At 34.9% G+C, this 26758-nt stretch overlaps 6 protein-coding genes and 1 non-coding gene across 8 annotated transcripts in view; 4 read left to right on the top strand and 3 right to left on the bottom strand.

The window, feature by feature from the left end:
• LOC102603925 (phosphopantothenoylcysteine decarboxylase-like) overlaps positions 1-4546 on the top strand; it is a 7250-nt gene extending 2704 nt beyond the window's left edge. Inside the window, exons 3-4 of the mRNA XM_006343934.2 lie at positions 3379-3725; positions 4005-4546. Coding sequence (XP_006343996.1) covers positions 3399-3725; positions 4005-4298 — 621 coding nt within the window. The 5' untranslated portion in view covers positions 3379-3398 and the 3' untranslated portion in view covers positions 4299-4546. The remainder of the gene's footprint in view (positions 1-3378; positions 3726-4004) is intronic.
• Positions 4547-4921: 375 nt separating this feature from the next.
• On the bottom strand, positions 4922-4992 carry TRNAG-GCC (transfer RNA glycine (anticodon GCC)). Its single transcript has one exon. It is a non-coding gene; the product is annotated as a tRNA-Gly (tRNA).
• An 801-nt stretch (positions 4993-5793) lies between these two features.
• LOC102584146 (xyloglucan-specific galacturonosyltransferase) lies at positions 5794-8370 on the top strand. The gene is made up of 2 exons (XM_006343960.1): positions 5794-6217; positions 7070-8370. Exons 1-2 carry the CDS (start codon positions 5794-5796, stop codon positions 8368-8370), a joined length of 1725 nt encoding a protein of 574 aa, XP_006344022.1.
• Positions 8371-9584: 1214 nt separating this feature from the next.
• On the top strand, positions 9585-12435 carry LOC102603592 (probable phospholipid hydroperoxide glutathione peroxidase). Its single transcript, XM_006343933.2, has 6 exons — positions 9585-9876; positions 10879-10955; positions 11493-11554; positions 11707-11825; positions 11941-12108; positions 12212-12435. The coding sequence occupies exons 1-6, from the start codon at positions 9616-9618 to the stop codon at positions 12242-12244; spliced, it is 720 nt and encodes a 239-aa protein (XP_006343995.1). The 5' UTR covers positions 9585-9615; the 3' UTR covers positions 12245-12435.
• Positions 12436-12721: 286 nt separating this feature from the next.
• LOC107059970 (putative ripening-related protein 2) lies at positions 12722-13090 on the bottom strand. Its single transcript, XM_015307101.1, has one exon. It carries the CDS (start codon positions 13088-13090, stop codon positions 12722-12724), a length of 369 nt encoding a protein of 122 aa, XP_015162587.1.
• Positions 13091-13988: 898 nt separating this feature from the next.
• LOC107059969 (putative ripening-related protein 2) lies at positions 13989-14450 on the top strand. The gene has a single exon (XM_015307100.1). It carries the CDS (start codon positions 13989-13991, stop codon positions 14448-14450), a length of 462 nt encoding a protein of 153 aa, XP_015162586.1.
• A 339-nt stretch (positions 14451-14789) lies between these two features.
• Positions 14790-20633, bottom strand: LOC102603251 (AT-hook motif nuclear-localized protein 5). 2 transcript variants are annotated; one of them, XM_015307151.1, is made up of 6 exons: positions 19371-20633; positions 18603-18670; positions 17914-18045; positions 16043-16204; positions 15876-15947; positions 14790-15271 (listed from the first exon to the last, which is right to left on the bottom strand). In XM_015307151.1, the coding sequence occupies exons 1-6, from the start codon at positions 19828-19830 to the stop codon at positions 15128-15130; spliced, it is 1038 nt and encodes a 345-aa protein (XP_015162637.1). In that variant the 5' UTR covers positions 19831-20633; the 3' UTR covers positions 14790-15127. The 2 variants fall into 2 exon arrangements, with proteins under 2 accessions (XP_015162637.1, XP_015162636.1); XM_015307150.1 differs by lacking the exon at positions 14790-15271 and having other exon boundaries at positions 15394-15947.
• Positions 20634-26758: the final 6125 nt, after the last annotated feature.

Below are 26758 nucleotides of genomic sequence, written 5' to 3'. Positions count from 1 at the left end.
TCGAGCTGGGGGACAAAGGTGGGGATAAGAAATTGTATAGGCTCGCAAAAGCGAGAGAGAGGAAGGCGCGCGACTTGGACCAAGTAAAGTGTATCAAGGATGAGGAAGGCAAAGTATTGGTGGATGAGACCTCCATTAAGCAGAGATGGCGAAGATACTTTCACCAACTTCTAAATGAAGAAGGGGGCGGAGACATTGTGTTGGGTGATTTGGCACACTCAGAAAGACTTCGGGACTTTGGGTACTGCAGGTGTTTTAGGAGCGAGGAGGTTATACGTGCTATTAGTAGGATGAGCAGGGGAAGAGCGACCGGACCCGATGAGATTCCGGTGGATTTTTGGAAGAGCACGGACAAGGCAGGTATAGAGTGGTTGACTGGGTTGTTTAATGTTATTTTTAAGACAGCAAAGATGCCTGATGAATGGAGGTGGAGTACAATGGTTCCGTTGTATAAAAACAAGGGCGATATCCAGAACTGTAACAACTACAGGGGTATCAAGTTGCTAAGCCATACTATGAAGATTTGGGAAAGAGTAGTGGAGATGAGGGTGAGAAGAGGGGTGTCCATTTCTGAGAACCAGTTTGGATTCATGCCTGGACGGTCGACGACCGAAGCCATTCACCTTATGCGAAGACTGGTAGAAAAATATAGAGAAAGGAAGAGAGACCTTCATATGGTGTTTATTGACCTTGAAAAGGCATATGACAAGGTGCCAAGGAATGTCCTCTGGAGGTGCTTGGAGGCTAAAGGTGTCCCGATGATTTATATTAGGGCGATAAAGGACATGTACGGTGGAGCCAAGACTCGGGTTAGAACGGTTGGAGGTGACTCGGAGCATTTCCCAGTTGAGATGGGGTTGCACCAAGGATCAGTCCTTAGCCCTTTTCTATTTGCTTTGGTGATGGATGAGTTGACGCGGTCTATTCAAGAGGAGGTCCCATGGTGTATGTTATTTGCGGATGACATAGTACTGATTGATGAGACGCGGGACAGAGTTAATGCGAGGTTGGAGGTGTGGAGACAAACGCTTGAGTCCAAAGGGTTTAGGTTGAGTAGGACCAAAACAGAATATTTGGGGTGCAAATTCAGTGATGCGTTGGATGAGGCAGATGTAGAAGTGAGACTTGCCACACAGAGCATCCCCAAGAAAGAAAGTTTTAAGTATCTTGGGTCTGTAATACAAGGAAGTGGTGACATCGATGATGATGTCACACATCGCATTGGGGTTGCGTGGATGAAATGGAGGCTTGCCTCTGGAGTCTTGTGTGATAAGAAAATTCCACCTAGACTTAAAGGTAAGTTCTACAGAGTGGTAGTTAGACCGGCCTTGTTGTATGGAGCGGAGTGTTGGCCAGTCAAGAACTCTCATGTTCAGAAAATGCAGGTTGCGGAGATGAGGATGTTGAGATGGATGTGTGGACATACTAGGAGTGATAGGATTAAGAATGAAGTTATCCGGGAGAAGGTGGGAGTGGCCTCTGTGGTGGACAAGTTGAGGGAAACGAGACTGAGATGGTTTGGTCATGTGAAGAGACGGGGCGCAGACGCCCCAGTGAGGAGGTGTGAGGGGCTGGTTGTAGAGGGTACGCGGAGGGGTAGAGGTAGGCCTAAGAAGTATTGGGGAGAGGTGATTAGACAGGACTTGGCTCAGCTTCACATTACCGAAGACATGACTCTAGATAGGAAGGAGTGGAGGTCTCGTATTAAGGTTGAAGGTTAGTAGGGCTAGCGTGTTGTCTCTTCTTGCAAGGGTAGGGGTTGTAGCGTGTGTAGTAGTCCTAGTCTTGCACTTGCAGTTCTTTTCTGTGAGATCGATAGCCTTTTGTTGTTTATTGTGTTTCATTTCTCTCATTGTGTATAGATGTCATTGTCTTCCTTTGTTGATTGTATATTATCTTTCGTATTGGATGGTATGTATATACACTGTCTTTCTCGCCTTTTACTTGGATTTGATGTACCTGAGCTGAGGGTCTTCCGGAAACAGCCTCTCTACCTCGCACGAGGTAGTGGCAAGGTCTGCGTACACTCTACCCTCCCCAGACCCCACCTAGTGGGATTTTACTGGGTTGTTGTTGTTGTTGTTGTTGTAGTCTTTAATTATTAATTGGGGTGGATGGACCACTTTTATTATTCTTTTCCTATAGAACTACTAAATTACTAAGTGAAGAAAAGAAAAGGGGAAAAACTACTACTTCTATTTGTAAGTCCTTGCCAGAACGTGAAGCAACCCCTCATCCCTCCAGGTGCTCTCTGTTTCCTTGCTATCTGTAGTGGCATCACAAAGAGGTAAGTTCATAAAGCATACAAGAATTTTCAGGAAGGAGAGAAATACAACGTTCCTAATTTGTTAAAAAAGTGTTAGTTTTCATTCAAGAATTTCGAAAATTCTTCAAGAACTCAAGTTGGGGTTTGATATCAATTAGGTAATTTATCTACTTCACTCTCGAATATAATTATGGAATATGTATGTGGGATGTATTATGAAGTGGTTGTCACCATTTGATTTGAATTTTGCACTAGCTCCTAAAATGGGTGTTGATAAATTAGGGTTTTTGTTAGAGAAAATAGGATGAATAGTGAATTGTTGATAAAGGTGGAATTTTTGGTATTCCTATTGACGGTTCATATTCAATATTGAATTGATTTAAGTTGGAAAGAGGTAATGCATCCTAAATAGCTGTTAAAGAAATTGATTTATTTTCCAAGCCCATAACACTTGAAAACGAAACTGATGGTGATACTTGGATCCAATCCATGAGCCTCAAGACAAGTTGAAACTCACCTTCAAATATGAGAAATCTAGAATTACCATGATGGAAGGAGAGCTACAAAGTTTCATCAAATCTAAAGAAGGTTGTTACAGTCAATGACTCTGTCAACAACTAGTCCTCTACAAGAACAGGAATAGATGCATATCAGTTGGGACGTCGAGTAAAAAATGATTAGCTGATTTGACCCTAGGCAAAAAAAAAGAATAACCGAGTTGAGGTCAGTTTACTCGAGCTGAATGCTAGTTCAGCAGAATGAAAGACCAGCAAACCAATTTAACCGAATTAAGGACCAGTTAACCAGTTCAGGTAAACATGCCTGTAAGCAAGTCAAAGTTCAAATCCGTGAATCTACATCAGCTAATCAGCTGGTGGTCAACTGTTTTTGATGTCCGTGAAGATGAGGGCTAAAATGGGTTTGAAAAATTCAGATAAGCATTGATTTGACCACACCTAGGGTGAGCTAAGTCCAAAGCGTTATGATTGTGAAGCAAGTTACCGAGGGGAGATCTCTTAATTATTTACTGTTGTCATTCCCCTTAGTTGCACGCATGTACAATTACTTCTTTCTCTTAGTGCAGTTAACGAATCCTTTTTTATGTTTCACAGGTTAGGTAGATACGGATCCTATGACTTCAGAGATGGAACCAGTTCAGATTAATGGTGCACCTAGGAGACCTCGTATTCTGCTGGCAGCAAGTGGAAGTGTGGCTGCAATTAAGTTTGCAAATCTATGTCGTTGTTTTTCTGAATGGGCAGAAGTTAAAGCAGTTGCAACAAAACCTTCTCTTCATTTCATAGACAAAGCTTCACTTCCGGAAGATGCCATTCTATATACTGATGAGGAGGAATGGTCCACTTGGAAGAAAATTGGTGATAGTGTGCTACACATTGAGCTCCGCAGGTGGGCTGATATTATGGTTATTGCCCCTTTGTCAGCAAACACACTTGGGAAGGTGATGTATCATTCCATGTTTTATTCCTGAAATTTTGTTTTATGATAACACTCATTCTGCCTCAAAAACACAATTTATTCCCTTATCCTAGTACTAATTGATCTTTATAAAATGGACTATCAACAATGTTAAACATACTAATTGAACATGTCCATGCTAGAAGGTTAACGTCAAGAAAGACACCAATTCAATTCCCTACATCATAAAAAAGAATTTGTAGTATTACTTATATTGCGATCTACTTTGCAATTAAGCTGATATATGTCTTATGTACTGTAGATTGCAGGTGGACTATGTGATAACTTGTTAACCTGCATCGTACGAGCATGGGACTACAATAAACCCCTTTTTGTGGCACCAGCCATGAATACATTGATGTGGAATAATCCATTCACAGAACGACACCTTATGGTAATTGATGAGCTTGGAATCTCTCTCATACCACCAGTTTCAAAAAGACTAGCTTGTGGAGATTATGGAAATGGCGCTATGGCTGAACCTTCTCTCATCTACTCAACTGTAAGACTCTTCTATGAGTCACGGTCACAATCAGGTGGCATCAACTTGGCTTGATCCACGGATCATTAAATTTTATTCGTCGGTTTGTACAAGTGGTAGAAATTGTTGAAATTCAGGACCTGGAACAGTGTTACTTAGCATACACCAGTTGTGTTTATTTTTCTCCTTAATTAGTGTCATGTTTGTATCCAAGAGCTGACTTTCAATCAAGTTTCATGTTCATTGTAGTCTATTGACTCTGAATATTATGCAACTCTATATAGTAACCGCTACTAATTATGTATATGATCATGATTATGAACAACAAATGTGTGATGGGAGAATTGATGTAGCTGTTTTTGGGTCACTATATGAATGTACTTTTGTGTTTGTGTTTCACACTGTTAACAGAAAATAGGGGAAATCATGGTGGAAACTCCCATTGTGGCACTAGAGAAGTTGGTTACAAGACAGATCAAGGATTTAAAGGACTAAGTTAGAGTTTGCAAATTTATACCAAACAAGTTGAAGTCGATTGTATGAATCCTCAATGATCATGTTTTACCATCATTGACCCATCACGTAGAGGGCAAAAGAAAAAAGAGAGCTCAGATACACATGATCTCATCTTATAAATCAGATGTATGTGACAACCCAATCGTTCACAATTTGTGCAAGTAAACGTCATTGCTCTCAAATGCACCAGCCGGGAATCGAACCCGGGTCTGTACCGTGGCAGGGTACTATTCTACCACTAGACCACTGGTGCGACTTGTTAGAGTATTTATATAATTTTTTTATACTATGTCGTAATCAATACACATGCCTAATCAATATCCTTTTTGGGGAAATGTTGTATTTGTCTTACTTATTGCTAACAACTTGTGTGGGGATATTTGGAAGAATCGTAAAACTAGTCAATTCATGAACAATCATCACTTTACAAAATATACCATAATTTACCCATTAGAACATGCTCACCTAAACACACAATTTAAGTCTGGAATCCTGTAGGTGAACTCAAAGTTATCATAGGCCGAGTCAGTGCATCATTTGTCTGATCAATCACATTGACAACTTCAATAGCTCATCGAAATTTATGTATATAATCATGACAACTCTTCAAATCCTATTCAATTTGGTTAGATATGTCACTGAAAAAAAGTGATTTTGACCTATCACTCTTTTTTTTTCCGAGGACAATTAATAAATCGCCATGCCATGTCTACGTCTTTATGTATAACAAACTCTATTCCTATCACCTATTTTTTAATGAATCAGCACGTCAAGAACAGATTTCATGGATACTATGTTCAGAGTTTGGTAAGCAAAATTCTCTAACCACTAGTTAAATAATATGAACAATATATAAAAATGGATACATTGACTTTTTATTTGTTAATTCCTTCTAATACATGCAAGTACAATGTAACATATAAACGTGCCTGCAAATATTATGACATTTTTTTTTCATCTTAGTACGTGCTACCATGTTATGGCACAACAAAAAATATCCACCATAGTAGAAAAGAAGATCAAGATCAAGAAAATTATATTGTTAGCCATCAAAATGGCAATTTCTGTTTCAAAGAAAAAAGCTAAGATTAACAAAAAAGTTGAACATAAAGAAGAAAGTTTCTTTTTTTCTTCTTTTTTAGCTAAATTTTTGTTTAGAATTCCATCTATAGTTCTTGTCTTGATTCTTATCTTCATATGGTCTTCTTCTACTACTATTATTTCTGGTAAAGTAGTACATATTTGCATCTCATCGCGTAAACTCAATGATCTTTATTGCATTTCTGCTGGCACTGAACCACATCTTGATACCGCGATTTCTTCTCTAAATGGTACTTCTCCTTCTGTTTTTGTTGATCAGAAGGACATCGCGTCAAGAGAATATACTCTTCAAGACACTGGAACAGCAATAGTCGATGAAAGTTTCACATCAAATGATACCATGTCAAATGTTGTTGATGTTTCAGTACAAAAATCTAGTCCTCTTGAAATCCCAATTTTGCGTTTCAATGATAGTTCCACATCAATTGATACTATGTCAAATGTGGTTGATGGTTCAGTACAAAAGTATAGTCCTCTTGACATCCCAACTCCTCGTGTCAATGATAGTTCCACCTCAAATGTTGTTGATGTTTCTAGTCCTATTGACATCCCAAGTCCGCATGTCAATGATAGTTTCACATCAATTGAGACTATGTCAAATGTTGTTGATGTTTCACTACAAGAATCTAGTCCTCTTGAAATCCCAATTTTGCGTTTCAATGATAGTTCCACATCAATTGATACTATGTCAAATGTGGTTGATGGTTCAGTACAAAAGTATAGTCCTCTTGACATCCCAACTCCTCGTGTCAATGATAGTTCCACCTCAAATGTTGTTGATGTTTCTAGTCCTATTGACATCCCAAGTCCGCATGTCAATGATAGTTTCACATCAATTGAGACTATGTCAAATGTTGTTGATGTTTCACTACAAGAATCTAGTCCTCTTGAAATCCCAATTTTGCGTTTCAATGATAGTTCCACATCAATTGATACTATGTCAAATGTGGTTGATGGTTCAGTACAAAATTATAGTCCTCTTGACATCCCAACTCCGCGTGTCAATGATAGTTCCACCTCAACTGTTGTTGATGTTTCTAGTCCTCTTGACATCCCAAGTCCACGTGTCAATGATAGTTTCACATCAATTGATACTGTGTCAAATGTTGTTGATGTTTCACTACAAAAATCTAGTCCTCTTGACATAGCTATTCCGCGTGTGAATGATAGTTCCACATCCATTCCTAGTGCAAAACAAGAAAGTACAACATCTGTTGATTCATTTGCAGGAAACAAAAGTGTTTCTTTCAGAAACAACATGGTTAAAAGTGGTGATGAGGAACTAGTGATCGCTTATAATGACGTGGAGGATCAATTGCAGGTTCATCGTTCATGGGCAGCAACGAGCAATACTAATGCAACGTGTGATGGCAGGGGAATCTATGTGTATGATTTACCAACAAAGTTCAACAAAGACTTGGTAGCTCAATGTGCAGATATAAATCCTTGGGTCAACCTCTGCAAGTACTTCAGCAACGATGCAATGGGCGAACCAATACAGAATCTTGGCACAGGATGGTACCAGACACATCAGTATTCACTAGAGCTGATATTTCATTCTCGCGTACTGAATCATCCTTGCAGAGTTCACAATGCAGATGAAGCAAAACTGTTTTATGTGCCATTTTATGGTGGACTTGATGTCTTAAGATGGCATTTCAAGAATGTATCCAACGATGTCAAGGACTCGTTGGGAGTAGAACTTGTAAGATGGTTAGAGTCACAGAAACATTGGTTTCAAAAATCAGGTAATGATCATGTCTTTGTTTTAGGTAAAATTTCTTGGGACTTCAGAAGATATAGTGACACCATATGGGGGAGTAGGTTCTTGGAGCTAGACGAAATGCAGAATCCGGTTAAACTCTTGATTGAACGACAACCATGGCAAGTTAACGACATAGGAATACCACATCCTACTTATTTCCATCCACAATCAGACAATGACATAATCGCGTGGCAGGACAGAATCATCAGGTCAAATCGAAAAAGCCTAGTGTCCTTTGCTGGTGCAGCAAGGCCTGATGCACCAGAAAACATAAGGTCAATCTTGATCAGCCAATGCACATCAACCAAAGATCAAGAATGTAGATTCTTGAACTGCAATTCAAGTAGCTGCAATCAGCCTGAGTCAATAATAGAACTCTTCATGGAATCTGAATTCTGTTTGCAGCCTCCAGGGGACAGTCCAACAAGAAAATCAGTTTTCGATTCGTTGATATCAGGTTGTATACCTGTAATCTTTGATCCCTTTACAGCATACTATCAATATTCATGGCATTTACCACAAGATCATAAAAAGTACTCAGTTTTCATAGATCAAGAAGATGTGAGGAAAATGAAAGTCAATGTTGTGGAGAGGCTTATGCAAATTCCAACAAAAGAAAGAGAGAACATGAGAAGTTACATAGTATATGAGTTGTTACCTGGATTAGTATATGGAGATCCAAAATCTAAGTTGGAGAAATTTCAAGATGCATTTTCAATAACTATAAACAATTTGTTTCAAAGATTGAACAAATTGGAATTATGACTTGTTATATGTATCATACTTTTTGTATTAGGAAAAAAAAAGTGAGAAGAAATTTTAAGTTTCTCAAAGTGGAATTGTACTATAGTTCATTTTACATGGTCACCACTTTCTACGTTTCTTGATATGATAGTGAAAACGCTCCTTCATAGAGTTTGTGTATTGTAAGTGATTTGAACTTACTCAGAGCGAGCCTTCCAAACAAGTTAAGTTGGTGCGTTGTATGATGGACAACTATAGCTATCTCCTGTTGTTCGGAGAAGGCTCAACTATTAGTTAATTCTGCTCATCCTTAATCTCTTTATATAGAGACTTTTACTATGTAAGTTTTGTAAATAATTTTTATGGACAACTTAGTCATGTTAACTATTAGAATATTTTATTATCAAACGCATCAACTATTTATTATCAGTTTCAATAATTCAACCTAAACACGAGTAGTTATTATTTATAAAATCAAATATCCTAATTCAATTCGAATTTTCTAATAATCTATCTATGTCTCAATTGTTGAAATGAAATGAATTTTGACAATATAAATATATAACTCTATCCATATAGTCTGAACAAGTGGAAAAATAAGACTTTTATCTTTAGTGCCTTAAATGTTCTTTTGTTGGAATCTTCTATAATTTTCCAGAAGATTATAAGTAACAAACAGAGCACAACTTTGACTAAAAAAAATAGATGAAGACAATTGGACCTACATGCACAGCTTTTATAATATAGTTTCATAATCATATACATTTGTTCATAGCATATACTTTCACATCATTGCTTACGTGACTAAAATAAATAAATAAATCAAACAATCTAGTCTAGACAAATTAAATAAAAAAAATTGTTGCTGTCAAATAAAAAATTTCGTTAAGAATATTTAACGCTTAATATATAAAAGCATAAGAGGCAATATTTGCTTTTAATTGTCTAAAAAATACCATCAGATTATAAATGATGTTAAAATCAGCGACTCACCTTCAAAATCCAAAAGAAAAAAGAAATAGAATGGAATCAAAAAGACATATAATTATAACAAAAATTCATCTAGACGACATATGTAAAAATAATAAAAAATAATACTTATATTTCTTTTTAAAAAGTTATCATATGAAAGTTCACAACGTGTTTGCCTTATATCATGCCACGTGTCTCTTTCTTTTCATGCCACGTGTAAAAGCGTGTCCTCCATATCTAAATACAAAACACACACGATGTTATTATTGACCTTTCCAAATAATTCAGCTATAAATGCTTTGTTCTACAGCTCGTGTTCTTCTCATCCCAAAGCAAAATCTCAGTATTTTAAGGCGATTTTCTTCGATTGTAAGAGAAACCCAGTTCAATTCTGTGTTTAATCTTCCTGTTTCGTCTTTCTCAAGGCCAATCCGAACAGTTTTTCCCAGTTCTTTTGTTACCTCTAAGGGGTTTGAGTTGTGGGGTTTAAGATCAGATCATACCATGGCTAGTCAATCCAGCAATCCTCAATCTGTTTATGATTTCACTGTCAAGGTTAGAACTTTTGTTTATTTTGATTTGGGGTTTTTCTAAATTGTTCAATTTTGCTTATTTTGACTGATTGGTTTAGAAAGAATGTTGTTTTTGTTTGTTTTGTTAGTGTTTGGATTAGGAAATTGAGTTATGTGGTGTGGTTTTTTTTATCAATTTTTGGTTTAGTGGGTGATTGGAAGTTGGTTTTATATTGGTTATGAATCACTAACATAAGCAAAGAATGTGAAAAATCATTCATTTTTGTTGTCTTTTGTGATAAAGGTGGCTCATTTATTTATGCTTTTGTTTAGTTTCTTGGTTATTGTCATGACTCATGGGTTTGAGCCTTAGAAACAGCCTTTTGTGAAAATGCACAGTAAGGCTGCCTACAATAGACCCTTGTGGTCCGGCCCTTCCCCGAGCTGGAGCTTATTGCATTGGCTTGCCTTTTGTTGTTTGCAATTAGAGATTTGGGGCTTTAAGTTCCAAGGAGTTGTTTTCAACTTATTAGCCCTTGCTTTATTGGTTTGTATAAATTTGAATTGACAAGATTAGCAAACAGTGTAAAATATCAGTCTTTTTTATTCAATTTATCTTTTGGGTGTAAAGAGAGATGCCTCTGCTGTGTAGGTAGCTGGGTTTAGGTTTAACTTGTTAAATGAATGTGGTTGATGTACACAAGCATATTGTGTTGAATACACTTTCCAACCATCTAAGTGCTATTAGTGCAAATGATTTTGACTAATCAGAAAGGGGAAAAGAAAGAAGATAAGCAGAGGGTGTGACTTGTGATATATGGTATCAACTTGGTGCTAGCAGCAAACTAAGGCTTGTTGCTGCATTTATTAGCTAAACTTCGGGTTTGTTTTTGTTTCTTTATAGTCAAAAAGTTTGGTTTTAGGTCTGTTTTGATATTGTTAATACAGTATTGGTTGAGAGTAGTTCTTTTTTTTGGGACTATACAGTTTGAGCTCAAACCTGAATAAAATCTTGGATAATTGAAGTTCTTTTTGTTCTTTACAGGATGCTAAGGGCAAGGACGTTGATCTCAGTATTTACAAGGGAAAAGTCCTTATCATTGTCAATGTTGCATCACAGTGGTATGTATTAGTTTCAGAGTTATTTTATTCATTATATGTTCGAAGCCTCTTTCACAATATTCCGGATTTCAGTGGGAACTTTTGATGAGAGAAATGATCGTTTGTTTTTGCTCCTTGTAATTAGTGAAGTTTTCATGTGTTGCTCTCCATAGAATTGACTGAAAGTAAAGAAGTGTTAAACTTGAACCTTATCTTACATTGGATAGGGCGTTCCTCCCCGTGATGAAAATACTATGCATTTTATAAAAAAACTTTATCTACGAGAAATTGAATATGACATTATTCTACTCGAGCCCTGAGTGAACATTCTTGCTATGCTTGGTCCAAGGACACCGACTCAACCAACGTGTTCTTAGTACCACTAATGACAAGTGATTGTGCATATCCAGATAAAATGTCTTGTTCATTTCTTTGTAATTTGATCTCATTGCATTTACTCTGAAAGGTCTGAACAGATATTTGTTGTATTTATGATATCATTGTGATCTTGTTTAACATTTGCTTATGAGTGTTAACTGATTCCATTTTCTGATGCAGTGGCCTGACTAATTCAAACTACACCGACATGACTGAGTTATACAAGAAATACAAGGATCAAGGTTTGTTCAATTCTCCTAAACTCAAATCTGTGCTATCAATTCCTCAGCAATGGAGGCGCTTATCCTGACATAATTCTGCAAAGAGAACTTAAATACTATGGTTGTTTATACCTAATTTAGTTTGTTAATAATATGTCCTCCCTGTTACACAGGTTTGGAGATTCTGGCCTTCCCTTGCAACCAGTTTGGTGGACAGGAGCCTGGAAGCATTGAAGATATCCAGCAAATGGTCTGCACTCGCTTCAAGGCCGAGTACCCCATATTTGATAAGGTAGCAATAGCACAAACATTCTTCTCTTCTAGTCATCTACATTAGAGCTGAAACTGAAAATAGATGAAGCAAGCAGTATGTACTAACATCTTCGTGTTTTTTATGTCTGGTCTAGGTTGACGTGAATGGCGATAATGCTGCTCCATTGTATAAGTTTCTGAAATCAAGCAAAGGTGGGTTCTTTGGAGATGGTATCAAGTGGAACTTCTCCAAATTCCTCATTGACAAAGAAGGACACGTCGTTGATCGCTACTCTCCAACAACTACTCCAGCTAGCATGGAGGTAAGAATCCGGTGTCCTGGCCTATGATAATTTTCCTTACTCTATCACTGTTCAACTGACAATATAGTTAACAAGACCAAACACTCTCTTTGTATTTCTGCAGAAGGATATCAAGAAACTCTTGGGGGTTGCTTAAGCACTGGAGTCTGGACTCCGCGCTGTTTCTGCATTTTGTGCTAGAAATAATGAAACATATCATAGCAAATAAATTCTATGTTTGATGTAATTTTCTTCTTGTTTTACCTAGTACTATGTTTGCTACTTGTACAATTTCAATATACTGAATATTTCTATTTCCAAGTATTAAACTCAAGTTTTTTTTCTCAACATTTGGTAAAAAGATTGCTAGTAAAGACAAACACTTCCATCATTTTAAACAGCTGTGCATATACACAAATCTCAGAGAAGCAAGAAAAATAGCAAGTACTATTATTGTATTTATACCTTACACTATCATGTTATTTAAAAGATAACGATAGGTAATAGTTTTTATTATTATGATAGCATGATTCAGACAATGATACTACTGAATATGTTATTATTGTTGTATCGAAATGAAAGCCAAGGATGAAGACTGTATATATAAATCCTTATAATGTACCATGAAACTGAATTAGTCAGACCACTGAACTTCGAGCCAACCCCAATCCTTTTTTGGAACACCTAGTTTTTTCCACACAGCTTCAGAAGCATCAACAATGTTATTTTTACAGCCTCTACTTGTGTCACATTCATCAACAACCATAGCTTTTGTAGTCTTTCCATTTGCATAAATTGTAATTTTATCAAAACATCTTTTTCCTTTATTGTACCATCTAGTTGATAAAGCCACTATTGGAATTGAATTATGGTAATATTTACCACTACATTCTGATGGTCCACCTCCATCACCACCTTTTGAAAAATCATTAATTGTTAAAATTGCCTTCATATGACCATTGTGGCTTTGAGCTTCAACAACTAATATGTTACTAAATACCATGGAAATAAGGATCAAGAAAGCAACAACATGTCCTAAAATTGGTTTTTTCATATTTTTCCAACTTGTTCTATTTTCTTGATTTTTTTTGGTGAAGAGTTGATAGACTTGTTTTGCTATTTATAGAAGAATTTGCCACCTAACAATACTTGAAATGTAAGTAGAGCTGGTAATGTATATCCAAACCATTGAACATAACGGGGTAAAAGTAATAAAGTAACATCACAAGAAAAATAACAATGTGGAGAGGAATTTTAGGACTAGGAAAGGTTTGGTTTTATTAGATAAAACTAATTAGCATTCTATGAGTAAAATAAGTTGCAACTCTGTTGTTTGTGTTGAGGATGTGACATTTTGAATATTTTACTGGTTTTAATACGTTGTATTTGAGACGATGGTCTTTTGAAAATAATCTCTTTATCGAGTTAGGAGTTAGGGCTAAAGTCTGCATACGATCTATTTTTTAAAAACTTTATTTGTGGGATTACATTGCGTATGCTGTTATTGTAACTTGTTCTAATATATGCCGTATTTATTATTTTTTCCTTAAAGGATGTGTTCGGTAGAAAATGCTTTCCAATTTTTTCATGTTCGGTTAGTCAAAAAAATTTGAAAACATTTTTCTAGGAAAACAAGTTTCTTAAAAAGGAAAATGACTTTCTAGTGAGACTACAAGCTCCACAAGTGCATTCTACATTGATTGTGTCATCTCCATCTTTCAACACATCTCGTCTTAACCCCACCTCTCGCAGCATTTGTCTAAATTATATACTATAGTTTTAGGATAATTTGTTTTTACTTACGTACCAAAGATTTCCAAGGAGAGTTCTGTAGTCATTGTTATTGTCCCTTTGTTTTCTTAATAATTTTTTCTCAATTATGTTCCATTATTTGCATTTACATGACCACCACTATTTACATTTTGTTCTGTAGCCTTGGTGATGAATGTTGTAAAGAAGGAAAATTTTACACTACTTACAAATGTTCACCTCCAGTTTCCAGTCACACGAAGGCAATGCTAACCATCAACAACTTTGACAAAGGGGGTGATGGTGGTGGTCCATCAGAATGTAGTGGTATATATTACCACAACTCTGTCCCCGTGATGGTTCTGTCCACGGGGTGGTACAGTAAAGGGAGATGTTGTTTTGAGAACATTACCATCCACGCGAATGGGAGGAGTGTGAAAGCTATGGTTGTTGATGAATGTGACTCTGGTAGAGGGTGTGATTCTCCACATGTATACCTTCCATCTTGCCAGAATAACATTGTTGATGCTTCTGAAGCAGTGTGGAAAGTTTTACATGTTCCTAAAAAAAACTGGGGTTGGCTTGAAATCTTCTGGTCTGAATACTGTATCTAGACATCATCAGTGTTTTAAGTGACAAGAGTGGCATCACTATCAATCTGACATGATCCACTGAGATTCAGTCCTTTGTCACTCTATTTCGTAAAAGAAAAAACAATCTTAAATCATCACTAGTTCCCTTGGTACAATAACTACCCTGCATATCCCAATGGAACTGATGTTCTTTTCTACTTCATTATGTAATCACAACAACAACAAATATAGATCCCTTTCAGTGTCAATTGTATACGGAAATCTGATCTCTAGAAGCAAAACGACCATAACATCATCCCCCCCCCCCCAATTACGATAGGGGAAAGAGTTCGGAAGACATCAACATATTGCTAGCCAAAATGGAATGAAAATAACTTACCTTCAGAACATGGAGGCAAAAGGGGAACTCATGTTTGGCCTGTTGATTTGTCCGAAAAATAAAAAATATTCCAAGTTACAACAGAAAAGAGACCAAAAGCACTTCTAAAGAAGCAATAATTTTACTTGTAACAACCATATCATCCTCTACCTTACCACTAAACAGTACCTAAAAAGGAGAATTTTGTTACCAAAGTTAGCATAATCCATCATCTACTAATGGGCAGAGAGTTAAATTGTGGAGCTTGATCCCCTGGCGCGTTTCATTTACAATAGCACATATATACAAACTCCTCATGTATGCATTGCAGCGAATTGTGTCATCCACGCGTCAGGTCAATCTCGGTCTGGGAATTTCTCACATCTGTTCGGGAAGTTGGAGGCCAAACACCCCGACCAGACCCTGAAGTAGGACCTTGATTCAGAGTGGCACTGACTGGTGTAGATGACTTTTCAGCAGACTCCTGCTCGTCTCTAGTGCTACTTTCTGGTTTGCTCTAAACAAACCCCCAAAACACCCCCCCCCCCCCCCCCAATTACGATAGGGGAAAGAGTTCGGAAGACATCAACATATTGCTAGCCAAAATGGAATGAAAATAACTTACCTTCAGAACATGGAGGCAAAAGGGGAACTCATGTTTGGCCTGTTGATTTGTCCGAAAAATAAAAAATATTCCAAGTTACAACAGAAAAGAGACCAAAAGCACTTCTAAAGAAGCAATAATTTTACTTGTAACAACCATATCATCCTCTACCTTACCACTAAACAGTACCTAAAAAGGAGAATTTTGTTACCAAAGTTAGCATAATCCATCATCTACTAATGGGCAGAGAGTTAAATTGTGGAGCTTGATCCCCTGGCGCGTTTCATTTACAATAGCACATATATACAAACTCCTCATGTATGCATTGCAGCGAATTGTGTCATCCACGCGTCAGGTCAATCTCGGTCTGGGAATTTCTCACATCTGTTCGGGAAGTTGGAGGCCAAACACCCCGACCAGACCCTGAAGTAGGACCTTGATTCAGAGTGGCACTGACTGGTGTAGATGACTTTTCAGCAGACTCCTGCTCGTCTCTAGTGCTACTTTCTGGTTTGCTCTTTCCCTTTGGATCATAGACAAAGCTGCATACGACTACCTGCGGCAAATATTATTCATTTGCTTGTTACACCAGAAAACAGATGACAAATATCTGATCTTCAAGCCAGAGATAAACAAGCATAAAGCAAATACCTGAACAGGGCTGGCTGCTATAAGCCTACCCCCTATAGCACCTCCAATTACATGGCCATCAGGACTACAAACTGAGATACTTATACCACCAGTGCGAGTGCGTGGGCCCCCAGTTTCAGCAACCAAGTAAGAACCAGACAGACATAATATCTCGAAACGGCCCTGCATAGAATAGGAAACATATAGTTCTCATGATACATGTGGAAACTTTTTTACTATAATGAAAAGAGAGGACTGGAGAGGTAAGTTACCCTAAATTGGGGAATGCTATAACATATAGCATGCTAATTAGTAAAACCAAACAATTTGTTGAAGGTTAAAGTTCTCGAGTCATGGGTACTATATTTTTTATTTTTTTCAGAAGGTAACAAATTTACTATGCAAGTATACTCCATTAAGTTATCAGACCTTGGTATATGATTATTATATTGACTAATATGTCGAAGAAGATGCTAAAATTGTTAGATTTGCAGCATCAAATGTTTATATCTCATATTCATATCCATGTTTTTTTAGTTCTCCATTAAAAAATAACAACGTTTCTCTCCAAAGTCCAATCTAAAAATCAGAGTTCTTGTTTCTGTAAGTAGAATTTTAACCATTGTAACAAAGAGAAATAAACAATCTTGAAAGGACGATATGGATAATGGATCTTATACTATCATTTTAAGTGGAATTTGATGCAGCACAGATTCTAATTGCGTTCTTCTAAGGCATACCAACGGATCATTATGCATAGATTATTGAAAACATAGCAAGTTTTTTTTTCAGTTTCCAAGAGATAAGTCTGATACACACAAGACGACAACAAGAATACCTAGTGTGGTCCCACAAGTGGGATGTAGGGAGGCTAGGATGTACACAGACCTTACTCCTACCTTTGATAAACACAATCATTGTAAAATAATTATAAGCATCACCTGAATTTGTTCTATTGAATTGTTACACAACCTATATTGTTCTTCAAACAGTTGAAAGGTCCTGGACCCCAATCACAACAATTTAGTGCTTTGTTTGACAAGCTTACGAAAATTTCTCTACCATGAAGTCTGTTGAGAACCATCAGGTCAGATTCCAATCCCAATGGAGACAAAAACACAAGGTGATTTCTTCCCAACTATCCTAGCCTCTCTGTGGACAAAGGAGTAACCTGCTGCTGGTGGGAGTTGGCAGGTGGCAGGTATCCTGTGGAATTAGTTGAGGTGCACACAAGCTGGCCAAAACCACAGTTATAAAAAAAATGTCTCTACCAATTGCAAATTGTCAGTCACAAATCACAACCAGACATCATTAGCCTGATACTCTGAGAGAACCACCTGCTAATGACTATTAAAATTGCAGTGTATCTCCGATCTCTCCTAATCACATATCAACAGTCAGGAATTTTCAGAAGCTTAAAGCTCCTAAGTAACACCCACAAAGCAAAGAGCCCCATCCACCTCCTTTTTGCTCTTTATTACCCCTAAAATAAAACCCACTGGGCAATTAAGAGTGGGGAATTTGCAATGCTCCAAGTACAGTTAACTCCCAAAAAGGGAGAACAAGGAGGCAATAATATAAAAGCTAGTCGACAGAGAAACTATGTCTCAATATCTCAGCATTTAAGAAGTAAATATGCAGAGCATCTTCCACGGTTACAACAAGTTTTGATCAAGGCACATGCAACATTTAATTTACTACTATTTTTTAAATTTCAAATATCTCACATACTGATGTTTATCAGTTCCTCACTTTCCCATAATCTTGATTAGGATCTCCAAGGGTGAATACTTTAAATAAAATCCCAGTTTAAGATCTCTCAATAACATGCTTAATGGAATTATCAGTTCTTCAAGTCTAAGTAAATCACAAAATATCAAATGAAGTCTAACCTCATAAGTAACAGTGGCACCAGAATTGGCAGGGGGGCGTAATGTTATAGCTGAAACTGCACCATTAGCTGATAAGATACATAAAGCCCTAGGCCTCTGCTGTGCAAATGCCAACAATTTTTCCGCAATATCCTGCAAAGTTTAAGGAGAGCGTCTAAGTGAATTTTGCATCAAGAAAAACAACAGACAGGTTACAGAAGTTGATGACATAGAGTGTTTAACCATATGGTTTAAGATGGAACATCAGTCGAATCACATTTTTCCAAATCTAAAAAAGCTCTTCCCTCTGGGCCAACATTGTGGGAGAACCTTTCCAACAATGTTCCGTTTCAGTTACCAAAAGTACTTCTTTGCTTGTTCGCAACACCTCGACTAAGTTCCCACCAATGGAATGAGTCGGAAAGAAAAACACAGAGCATTTACTTCAATTTTGTTTGTCACATATCAACATTACAGTTTGATTCCCTTTCATCCATGTGACAGATTTATTGTGAGAAAGATTTCATACAGTCAGGTCCAAAAGAGGGAATGTGATAAAAGAAATACTTAGGTCATATGCAAAAGACAATGGTTTTAGCACTTTCTCAAAAAAAGAAGAAGAAGAAGAAGAAAATCATACATACAAAGTTATCCGATTTTTATCAATGAAAGGAAAAGATTATACATATAAAATGTGTTGAAAGCAATACCTCTCCTACACCAATGTGTATAACATGAGGAGTGAAAGCCAGTCCAGCCGAACTGCTCATCCATTCACCTGCAGCAAGTAATTTATTCTTCAGAAACTACAACTAAACAAATAGGATATCTTGTGAGTTACAAACTCCAATTGTGAGACAAATTAACCAACGTGATTGGAAATATTAGAGAGAACTTCCCCACCTACCCTAACACCTCCATCCTCCCTACCGGGGGTTGATGGGGCCTAATCTCGGGAAGGGGAAGTTCAATATCATTATTATGTGATATGCAGCCATCAACGCGATGCCGAGTTTAACAGATCCAAGCAAATCATTCTGTTATGCCACATTAGAACAAATTATTTCTAACTAAATAAGAGTAAGAGTGAATATGCACGAAAAATAGTTTGATTTGCATAAAGTTATCTTCTCTATTCTAAATGTTAACAAGATTCAGACTATTAGCTCTGATTCTGGATGACAGGCAACACTGTTTAAGCATACTTAGACAGGACCAAGAACTCAAAACTAGTGAAGCACATTAATAAGAACGCCGGTCACCTGCTAAAAATGTAACATGAATGCCATATACCGCCTCATAAATGCAGCATCAACATAATAGTGAGTATAACAAAGAGATAGAAAAACACTAAGTTTTAGTTAGCCAACAACTTAAAAACACTATCAAGCAAGATAGTAGGAGACAACAAACAGCATTCAAGTTACACATTGATGAAATTCAATAAATCCACTCATGTTCAAATCATCATAACTCACCAACAGAAGACAATTGTTGCTTCCACCCACTTCCAGGAGGCCGGCCCCTGATACGCTTTGGCCCGGGGGTAATGGACCCACTTGGAGGGTTACTAGACAAAGGGGACAATGCTAAAGACATGTTGGTCCCATCAGGACCATATTTCCTAGGCCTACCTCTCTTTTTTTTCACTGGATCACTACCAGGTGAAACACTGGAAGTCATACTAATGTTAACCCCATGACCAAAATTGGATGATGAGTTCTCAACTTGGTATCCTGAGTTCACATTACCACTACTACTCCCCATATTGGATTGAACTGCAATGTTAGCATTTGTAAGAGACTTGTAACCAGATGGGGTAGGTACCCCTGTAGGTGTCCCAGACCCACTACCTACACTAGAACCAGAACCACTAATCCCTCTATTAAGATAGTAAGCTGCAGAACCAGATAGTGCCATCCCTTCCCTTATATCCATGCATTTACTCACTAAAATTTGAACTCCAGAAGAGAAAAAAACTGAGTCCTGATCCTTCTATTTACTAAAAAGGTGGTAAACTTTTTGTAGTTCAATCGACCAATTCAAAATGGAACATAAAGTACCATCAAAAACATAAAACCCAACAACAGAAGTAGAAGAAAAACTATGTCTTGATCCTTCTATTTTACTAAAAAGGTGGTAAAAAATTTTGAAGTTCAATCAACCAATTCAAAATGGAACATAAAGTACAAACAAAAACACAAAACCCAACAACAGAAATCTAATCAAACCATGAAAAAGATTATTATTTTCTTAAAATCCTCAGAAGGGTTTAAGATGGATTTTTCAGGAAGTTCATTAAAAAGCTAAAAACTAGAAAAAAAATGAAATCTTGAAAATACATAAAGATTGAATTTTGAACCAACAGAACTTCTAAAGATCACACATTTAAGCTTTACTTTGAAAAATGCCTAGGATTTATAGTACAAAAACACCACCAAGATAGTAATTTTAAGAGAAAAAGTAAGAAAAAACTGTATCAAACAGGAAAAGTGAAAAGAAAAAAAATGAAAACCCTAGATTTGAAAAGAGAGAAGAGGTGGTGAAGTGAGTTTTTGGGAAAAGAGGAAGAGAGGAGAAGGGAAAAAGACAAAAGCAAGTATGAAATAGTAGTAGAAAATTTTCAGCTTTTGAATTAAAGTAAGGAGAAGACAACTTTCTTTCATAGAAGTAGAATAAATATATATTTTATTTTTTAGGGGTTTGGCAAAAGCCAAAAGGGTTTAAGAAGTCATGTTTGGTGGAAAGGAGCTTCTAGGATTTTTCACATTATGAAAAAAAAAAAAATGAAAATTTTAAAATCGAAACTTGAAATTTTAAAAATTTCATCAAAATCTAATTTTTAGAAATATTTAAGAATCTATGATCAAATGCTACATCTTACTTGTGGATTCATCGACATCAAGGAATACAATATTTCCTACTACATAGTTTTTTCATTCTCACCTCTTTTATCAAAAAAACATATTAGTACTACTCTTTCCGTCTATTTTTACTTGTTTATATTTGACTTGTCATATTCTTTACGAAATAGTAATAATTAGAGAGGTAATTTTTTCTCTATCGTACATATTAATTATAAGTCGTTTAAATATTGAAAAATAAAAAATATTTAATAATAAAGGTAAAAAAGACACAAATTGATAAATTATCTCTTGATTTCCAAACTAAATAAGTATTGTTTGGACATCTCAAAATAGTATAGTGGACATGTAAAGATGTAGGGAGAAAGTGTTATTTACCGACATATATTATGATGAGATAATTGAGATTCCACCACTCTTAATTCGAAGTCTTTGAATTTGACTCTGAGAGTGGAAAAAATCATGTTTGGATTGTGTCAAAGCTTCCAACCGAAGTCGTCTCAACAAAAGTGGTCCCACGCTCAAGCTCTGTTTCAAGTCAAATTCCACAAGAGGGCTCAGGATATGCATGAAAGGTCCTTCTAGATCAAACTCGACGTTCCGAAGCTAACGAAACCGTCAGAATTGCATCATCTTCCAGGAGTTCTAATAGAAATTGGCCATGAAGCACCAAAACACGAAAACTTGCACAAAACTCAAACGAACAACCAGAAGATTGAACTATCAACCCCAACAAGTCAAAAAATTATTTAGAATCGCTACACAGAAACACTAAACGCTGAAAATATTTGTAATGTCCCTCCAAATCATTTCCGAACGTTACCATTAAAAATGGGCTTGTAATGTGCAAATCTTAATCTAATTTAATCTCAATACAAAATTATTATCAAACAAAATCATTTTCATTTATATCCTAATACTTTTTAAATGGTTTTCACTATTTGCCTTTCAAATTAGTGATTTTCCTTAATATTTTTTATTTATGAGTTTCTTTGAGGGGGTGATTGGAGGACAGTTGGTGCACCTAAAAGTACCAAAAAAATGTCTTTGATAGAAAAACAGTGATGAGAGAGAAAGAGAAAATCTTTTTGCCATTTTCTTTCAATTTCTCTCTCTTAATTAAATTCAAGGCCTGTTATGTACTCTCTGATGAATTTATTGAGACACCTTTGCTTTTTGGATATTAAAGAAAGAGACAACATAGTGATTTAAAGTAGAATAGGAGAGAGAAAGACAAAGAGTCAAACTTCTTTGAATAAAAGGACAAACATATAGTCAAATAAAGGAGGGAAATTAAATTTTAGTGAAAGGAATATGTAAGAATTCAATATTATACATTATGCCCCTCATATTTCAACCAAATGATATATATATATATATATAAACTATTTCCTATTGTACATGGATATATTTTATCCTTATTTTTGATAAATTCTCAATGAAAAAAAAGGATATTCAAATTAAAATTACAAAAAAAAAGGTGACAACAGAATATCAAAATATAAACCAAATAAAACAATAAATTTATAAAATACCTTTTAAAAAAAACTACGCAATAAATGTTAAACAATTCAAATTTTTTATTAGTAAAGTTTTCTTCTCTTTTTTTTTGTGGTAAAAATAAAAGAACAGAATTTCACTATTGGAAGTTTTAAGGAAAAAGTTTTCTTCCATTCTACTTTTTGTAATAACCAAATAAGGAAAAATCATAACTTTGAATTATGAAATTATTTGAAAACTTGCATTCTTTTCGAGCATACAATTAAAGTACCTCTTTTTATTTTAGCAGAGCTGGATATAAAAATTGTTAACTATAAAAGAAATATTTTAAATTACATTTGAAAAATATTGTATTTTGATATAAATATAATGTCAATATACTACAACATTTTTAAGGGAAATGTTTATGTGAAGATGAAATAGATTAGCTATGACACATGATTTTAAATTAGGAATACATAAGTTAATTGTCCAAAAAAGTCAATTTCACGCGTGATTTAATATTTTCTAGAATAAGACAAAGTTTTTCCCTATTTTCTATCATAGCATTTTCAGTAGAAAAATGAATTCATCATTTAACATAAAATTAATGCCTTCTTGAATTGAAAAATATTTTTTTCTTACTTGTCGATCTTCCTTCTACTAATTGTAGATTTGTCTAATGAAACATATCAACACATGAAAGTTGGAGCACATTTGCACATTTTTAAATGACAAATTATATACAAAAGTTATAAGAAATTATCTTCAAGATTATCAATTTCAACTTTATTAAGTTAATTTAGTTTAGTACTTGCTGACAAATCAGATCGTAGATATAAATCGCACAACATAAGTCCAATTCGATGAACTCGATTAAAAAGACGTTGACAAAAAAAATCAATCTTTGACTTTCCTTATGAGATACCACTTGCTCCACTAACTCAACCACTCTGATGGGTTACTAAATTTTCTTACAGAGCACTTATCAAAAAGTCGTTAAATCACATTCAAATCGTTGTGACTGCCACCTACACCAACCTCTTTCTAGGAGAATCAACATTTAACATTCTAACTCATGCAATATCTAATAAGTCTAGACAGAAATTATAAAAGCATAACAAAATAACTCTAAGTCTTTAAATTAAATAAAACAGTAACAAAAGTCTAAACAAAACATCCCAAAAAATCCCAAAGTTATCATACTAAAACATTTAACTAGCAGTTTCTAAGACTATCAAAACAACAAATAATAGATAGTTTCAATGTCTGAAAGAAAGACATCACAATGAAAAAGATTTGCGTCAGCATGGATGGAAGTAACTCAGCTAAATGCGGGGTTTAGTAGACATCTCTGGATCACAATCTGCACTCAAAAAAAAAGTCGGAGTAATATTAGTACAAACACATTATTGTATTGATAGACATCATATGTCGACTAAAATTAATAGCAAATATATAATCATAGTCACATAGCAAATAGATAAATTCATTCCACATAGTCAAACAAAATAAGTCACAAATCATCACCCGTTAAACAACAAGTACACAATGATCAAATCACACTACATCAAAAATGATCATTAGTGGCAATTAACACTCTTTGTATATGTCTCTAAAGCTTTTAGCGATATTGATTCTAATGACACTTAACTAATGCTGGTAAAGACTTCAACACTCTTTATAAATGTCAATATTTATTACCGCTAAAAGTTGTTTTTGTTGTAGTGTCAATACCCTATAAATATATGTGTAAATATTTATATCTCATAAGTGTGTAACCTTCTGTAACATATCTTTCCTATCAATCATTAAGCACTTAGCAAACAATCACCAATCAATATAAATCGTCAACATATTTGTGATGATACAAATAAGTCAATAAATTATGAAAATCATATCCATCCTGACTAATTATATATGAGGTACTACAACTATGACTAGCCATAACGATGGAATGTATCATTATATGTTAGTATTAAGGTAAAAATCTCACTACTAAGGCATGCATATACAATATAACAATCATGAATGGAAAAAATTTACTTTGTAGGTCACATAATCAATACAACATTTAATTTAGAGAGGGAAAAAAGGTATGAAAATGTCTTACCAATATTGAGTTTGTCCCTCACCTTTTATGCCTTAGAACTATTGAAATGTGCTGCATCCATTGAAGACATGTTTTGGATCTCTTGAATTTTGAGTGTCTCATCACTAATTTCAATTCTAGACTTTGTTCCCATGTCAAATTCTGAATGAGAATTAGTGCACAATTTTTTTGGCCGTATGAAGGAACTAACAATTGCCTCTTCATAAGCATCAATATCAGGACAACGACTACGATGAAGACCACGAAGACGAATCGATAGCGCCACGTCATCTTGAACACCAACTATAGATGTGGACGTAGGTCGATTGACCGAACCACGTTAAATCTTTGTGTCTTTGTATATTTCTCGTTTGTCTTCTTACTTGTGGTCTTTCAAGGTTTGCTTTGCTAGCTTCCGCGTTACACCTGATTATTTTCGGTCCTAACATAAATTACCAAATTATTATAAGAAATTTTTTTTTATCAATTTTTCATTAGTAAATAAACAAAATGGATGAACTGAACAAAATATCCTTAACATTATTGACTATATTCTAGAATAACATTACCAAATTAATTACTTTTGTAAAGAAAATTAGAAGGAACTATATAGTTAGCTTCTTCTAGAACATTATATGTATTGTCCAATAATTTAACAATTTTAAAGAAATTAGAAAGGACAAAATTTTCAAATCATTGTTTTAATAATAATGATAAACAAGTTGAAATAATTGACCCAAAGGAAATAAAAATAAGGGAGATAAACATAATATTGTAAACTATAATAAATTAAAGCTAGTTTTATGAAACCAAATCTATAGAAATGTCTCTAAAATTATCTCGAAAACTTATTATAATTTATTTTTGTGTGTAAAAAAAATTAAAGAGTTGTAATTTAGCATGATGTCTTACTAATAATTGAATTAAATAATGATATTTGATTAAATGACTCAAAGACAAGTTATTTTGAATATAAATAGATTTTTGGATGATCAAATAAAAAACTAGCAATCAAACTAGAAAGTAAAGATAAATAATTAAATTTCTATAAAGACAAACACATCTAGATAACGAACTCAAAATCTAAAAGATTAATATCAATTTGACTCGACTTGGTTCAATTTTTCGATTTTCAGTGAGCACCCCTAAACACAAGTATCAGGTATTCTTTGTCATCCAATGGTTGGACATATAAGAGATTTGGATCTAAAACCTTATGATTCTTAATTCATTTCATTGATGACTGGCAATTTCGAGTTCGATTGTTTTAGTGAACATCTGCTACCTCTCATCAAGTATCATGTAACTCTATTTGGTAAATCAAATTAGTTAAATCTTTAAATTGAAAATAAAATAAAATTGATGTCTTCTTTGCCTTAGAAACCGTCGGACGTGGTGTGTTGGGGGAGCGAAGAGCAAGGACAATTATTGTTTTCTCAGTTTTTGAAGGTACAGTCATGGTAGATCGAAAGCTTCAATTTTAAAACTTTATTTCAACTGGGCGTCTGTTTTCACAAAGAAGTTTATGTTCAAGGTATTCAGTAAATATATATACTTTCGTCGTTTCAATTTGTTTGACCTAATTTTTATTTTCTCGTCCAATTTAAATAGAATAACTTTTTTTCCTTTTTAGCAATCTCTTCATTTCAACTTTTCACGTGACACGTTTAAGACCACAAGATTAAATGATATTTTGATATATTTGACATATCTTTAATTTAAGATCCCAAGATTCAAAAAGTCTTCTTTATTTATTTAAATTCCGTACAAAGTCAAACTAGACCAAACAAATTGAAACATATGGATTATATCTTAACTTAAGATGATCATTTTTTTCCAAGTCTCCATCAAATCGTGTCAAAACAACTATTTAGTTTCACTAGTGAACATAAAAGAATTTTATGTATATGATGATCTTAAATTATAGATTTAATAATTGTGCTTTGACACGTAATCTTAATCATATCATTTATAGGGTAAATACATACAATGAAAAAATATATTGTAATGAAACATTTATTAAATATCGAACCTGGTACTTTTTTTTTAAAAAGAAAGAAAAAATAAAAGTAAGACACATAAATTAAATAGAATTAACCATAACGACTAGCAAGTTAAATATGTAGCTTCTTTGAGAAAATCATATGCATTGTCCAAGAATTTAGTTATTTCCAAGAAAATTATGATGAAATCTTTTGTGCAAAAAAATAATAAAAGTTGTGATTTATCAAGATATCTTTATAAAAGTTTGAATCAAACAATTATGATGATTAATTTAAAAAACTCAGAGAATAATATTCTCAATATAAAGTAGATCCCTTTTCACCTTGTTGAAATTATCAAAATAAAGACTACAAATCAAACTAGAAAATTGGTATTTTAGCTTCCTCCTATTGCATATTTGCATTGAAGAACCTAACCCCCCCCCCCC

This window comes from Solanum tuberosum, unplaced genomic scaffold, assembly GCF_000226075.1.
Source record: "Solanum tuberosum cultivar DM 1-3 516 R44 unplaced genomic scaffold, SolTub_3.0 scf00048, whole genome shotgun sequence".
Lineage (NCBI taxonomy): Eukaryota > Viridiplantae > Streptophyta > Magnoliopsida > Solanales > Solanaceae > Solanum > Solanum tuberosum.
This window is presented reverse-complemented; position numbering and strand designations above follow the sequence as displayed.

Coding starts and splice junctions, on each gene's coding strand:
- LOC102584146 (XM_006343960.1), top strand. CDS start 5,794: ATGGCAATTTCTGTTTCAAAGAAAAAAGCTAAGATTAACAAAAAAGTT. Junction 6,218..7,069: donor TGTTTCAGTACAAAAATCTA/GTCCTCTTGAAA, acceptor ATTCATTTGCAG/GAAACAAAAGTGTTTCTTTC.
- LOC102603592 (XM_006343933.2), top strand. CDS start 9,616: ATGCTTTGTTCTACAGCTCGTGTTCTTCTCATCCCAAAGCAAAATCTC. Junction 10,956..11,492: donor GTCAATGTTGCATCACAGTG/GTATGTATTAGT, acceptor TTTCTGATGCAG/TGGCCTGACTAATTCAAACT. Junction 11,826..11,940: donor AGTACCCCATATTTGATAAG/GTAGCAATAGCA, acceptor TGTCTGGTCTAG/GTTGACGTGAATGGCGATAA.
- LOC107059970 (XM_015307101.1), bottom strand. CDS start 13,090: ATGGTATTTAGTAACATATTAGTTGTTGAAGCTCAAAGCCACAATGGT.
- LOC107059969 (XM_015307100.1), top strand. CDS start 13,989: ATGACCACCACTATTTACATTTTGTTCTGTAGCCTTGGTGATGAATGT.
- LOC102603251 (XM_015307151.1), bottom strand. CDS start 19,830: ATGGATATAAGGGAAGGGATGGCACTATCTGGTTCTGCAGCTTACTAT. Junction 18,046..18,602: donor TACACATTGGTGTAGGAGAG/GTATTGCTTTCA, acceptor TAAACTTTGCAG/GATATTGCGGAAAAATTGTT. Junction 15,948..16,042: donor TAGCAGCCAGCCCTGTTCAG/GTATTTGCTTTA, acceptor TATTTGCCGCAG/GTAGTCGTATGCAGCTTTGT.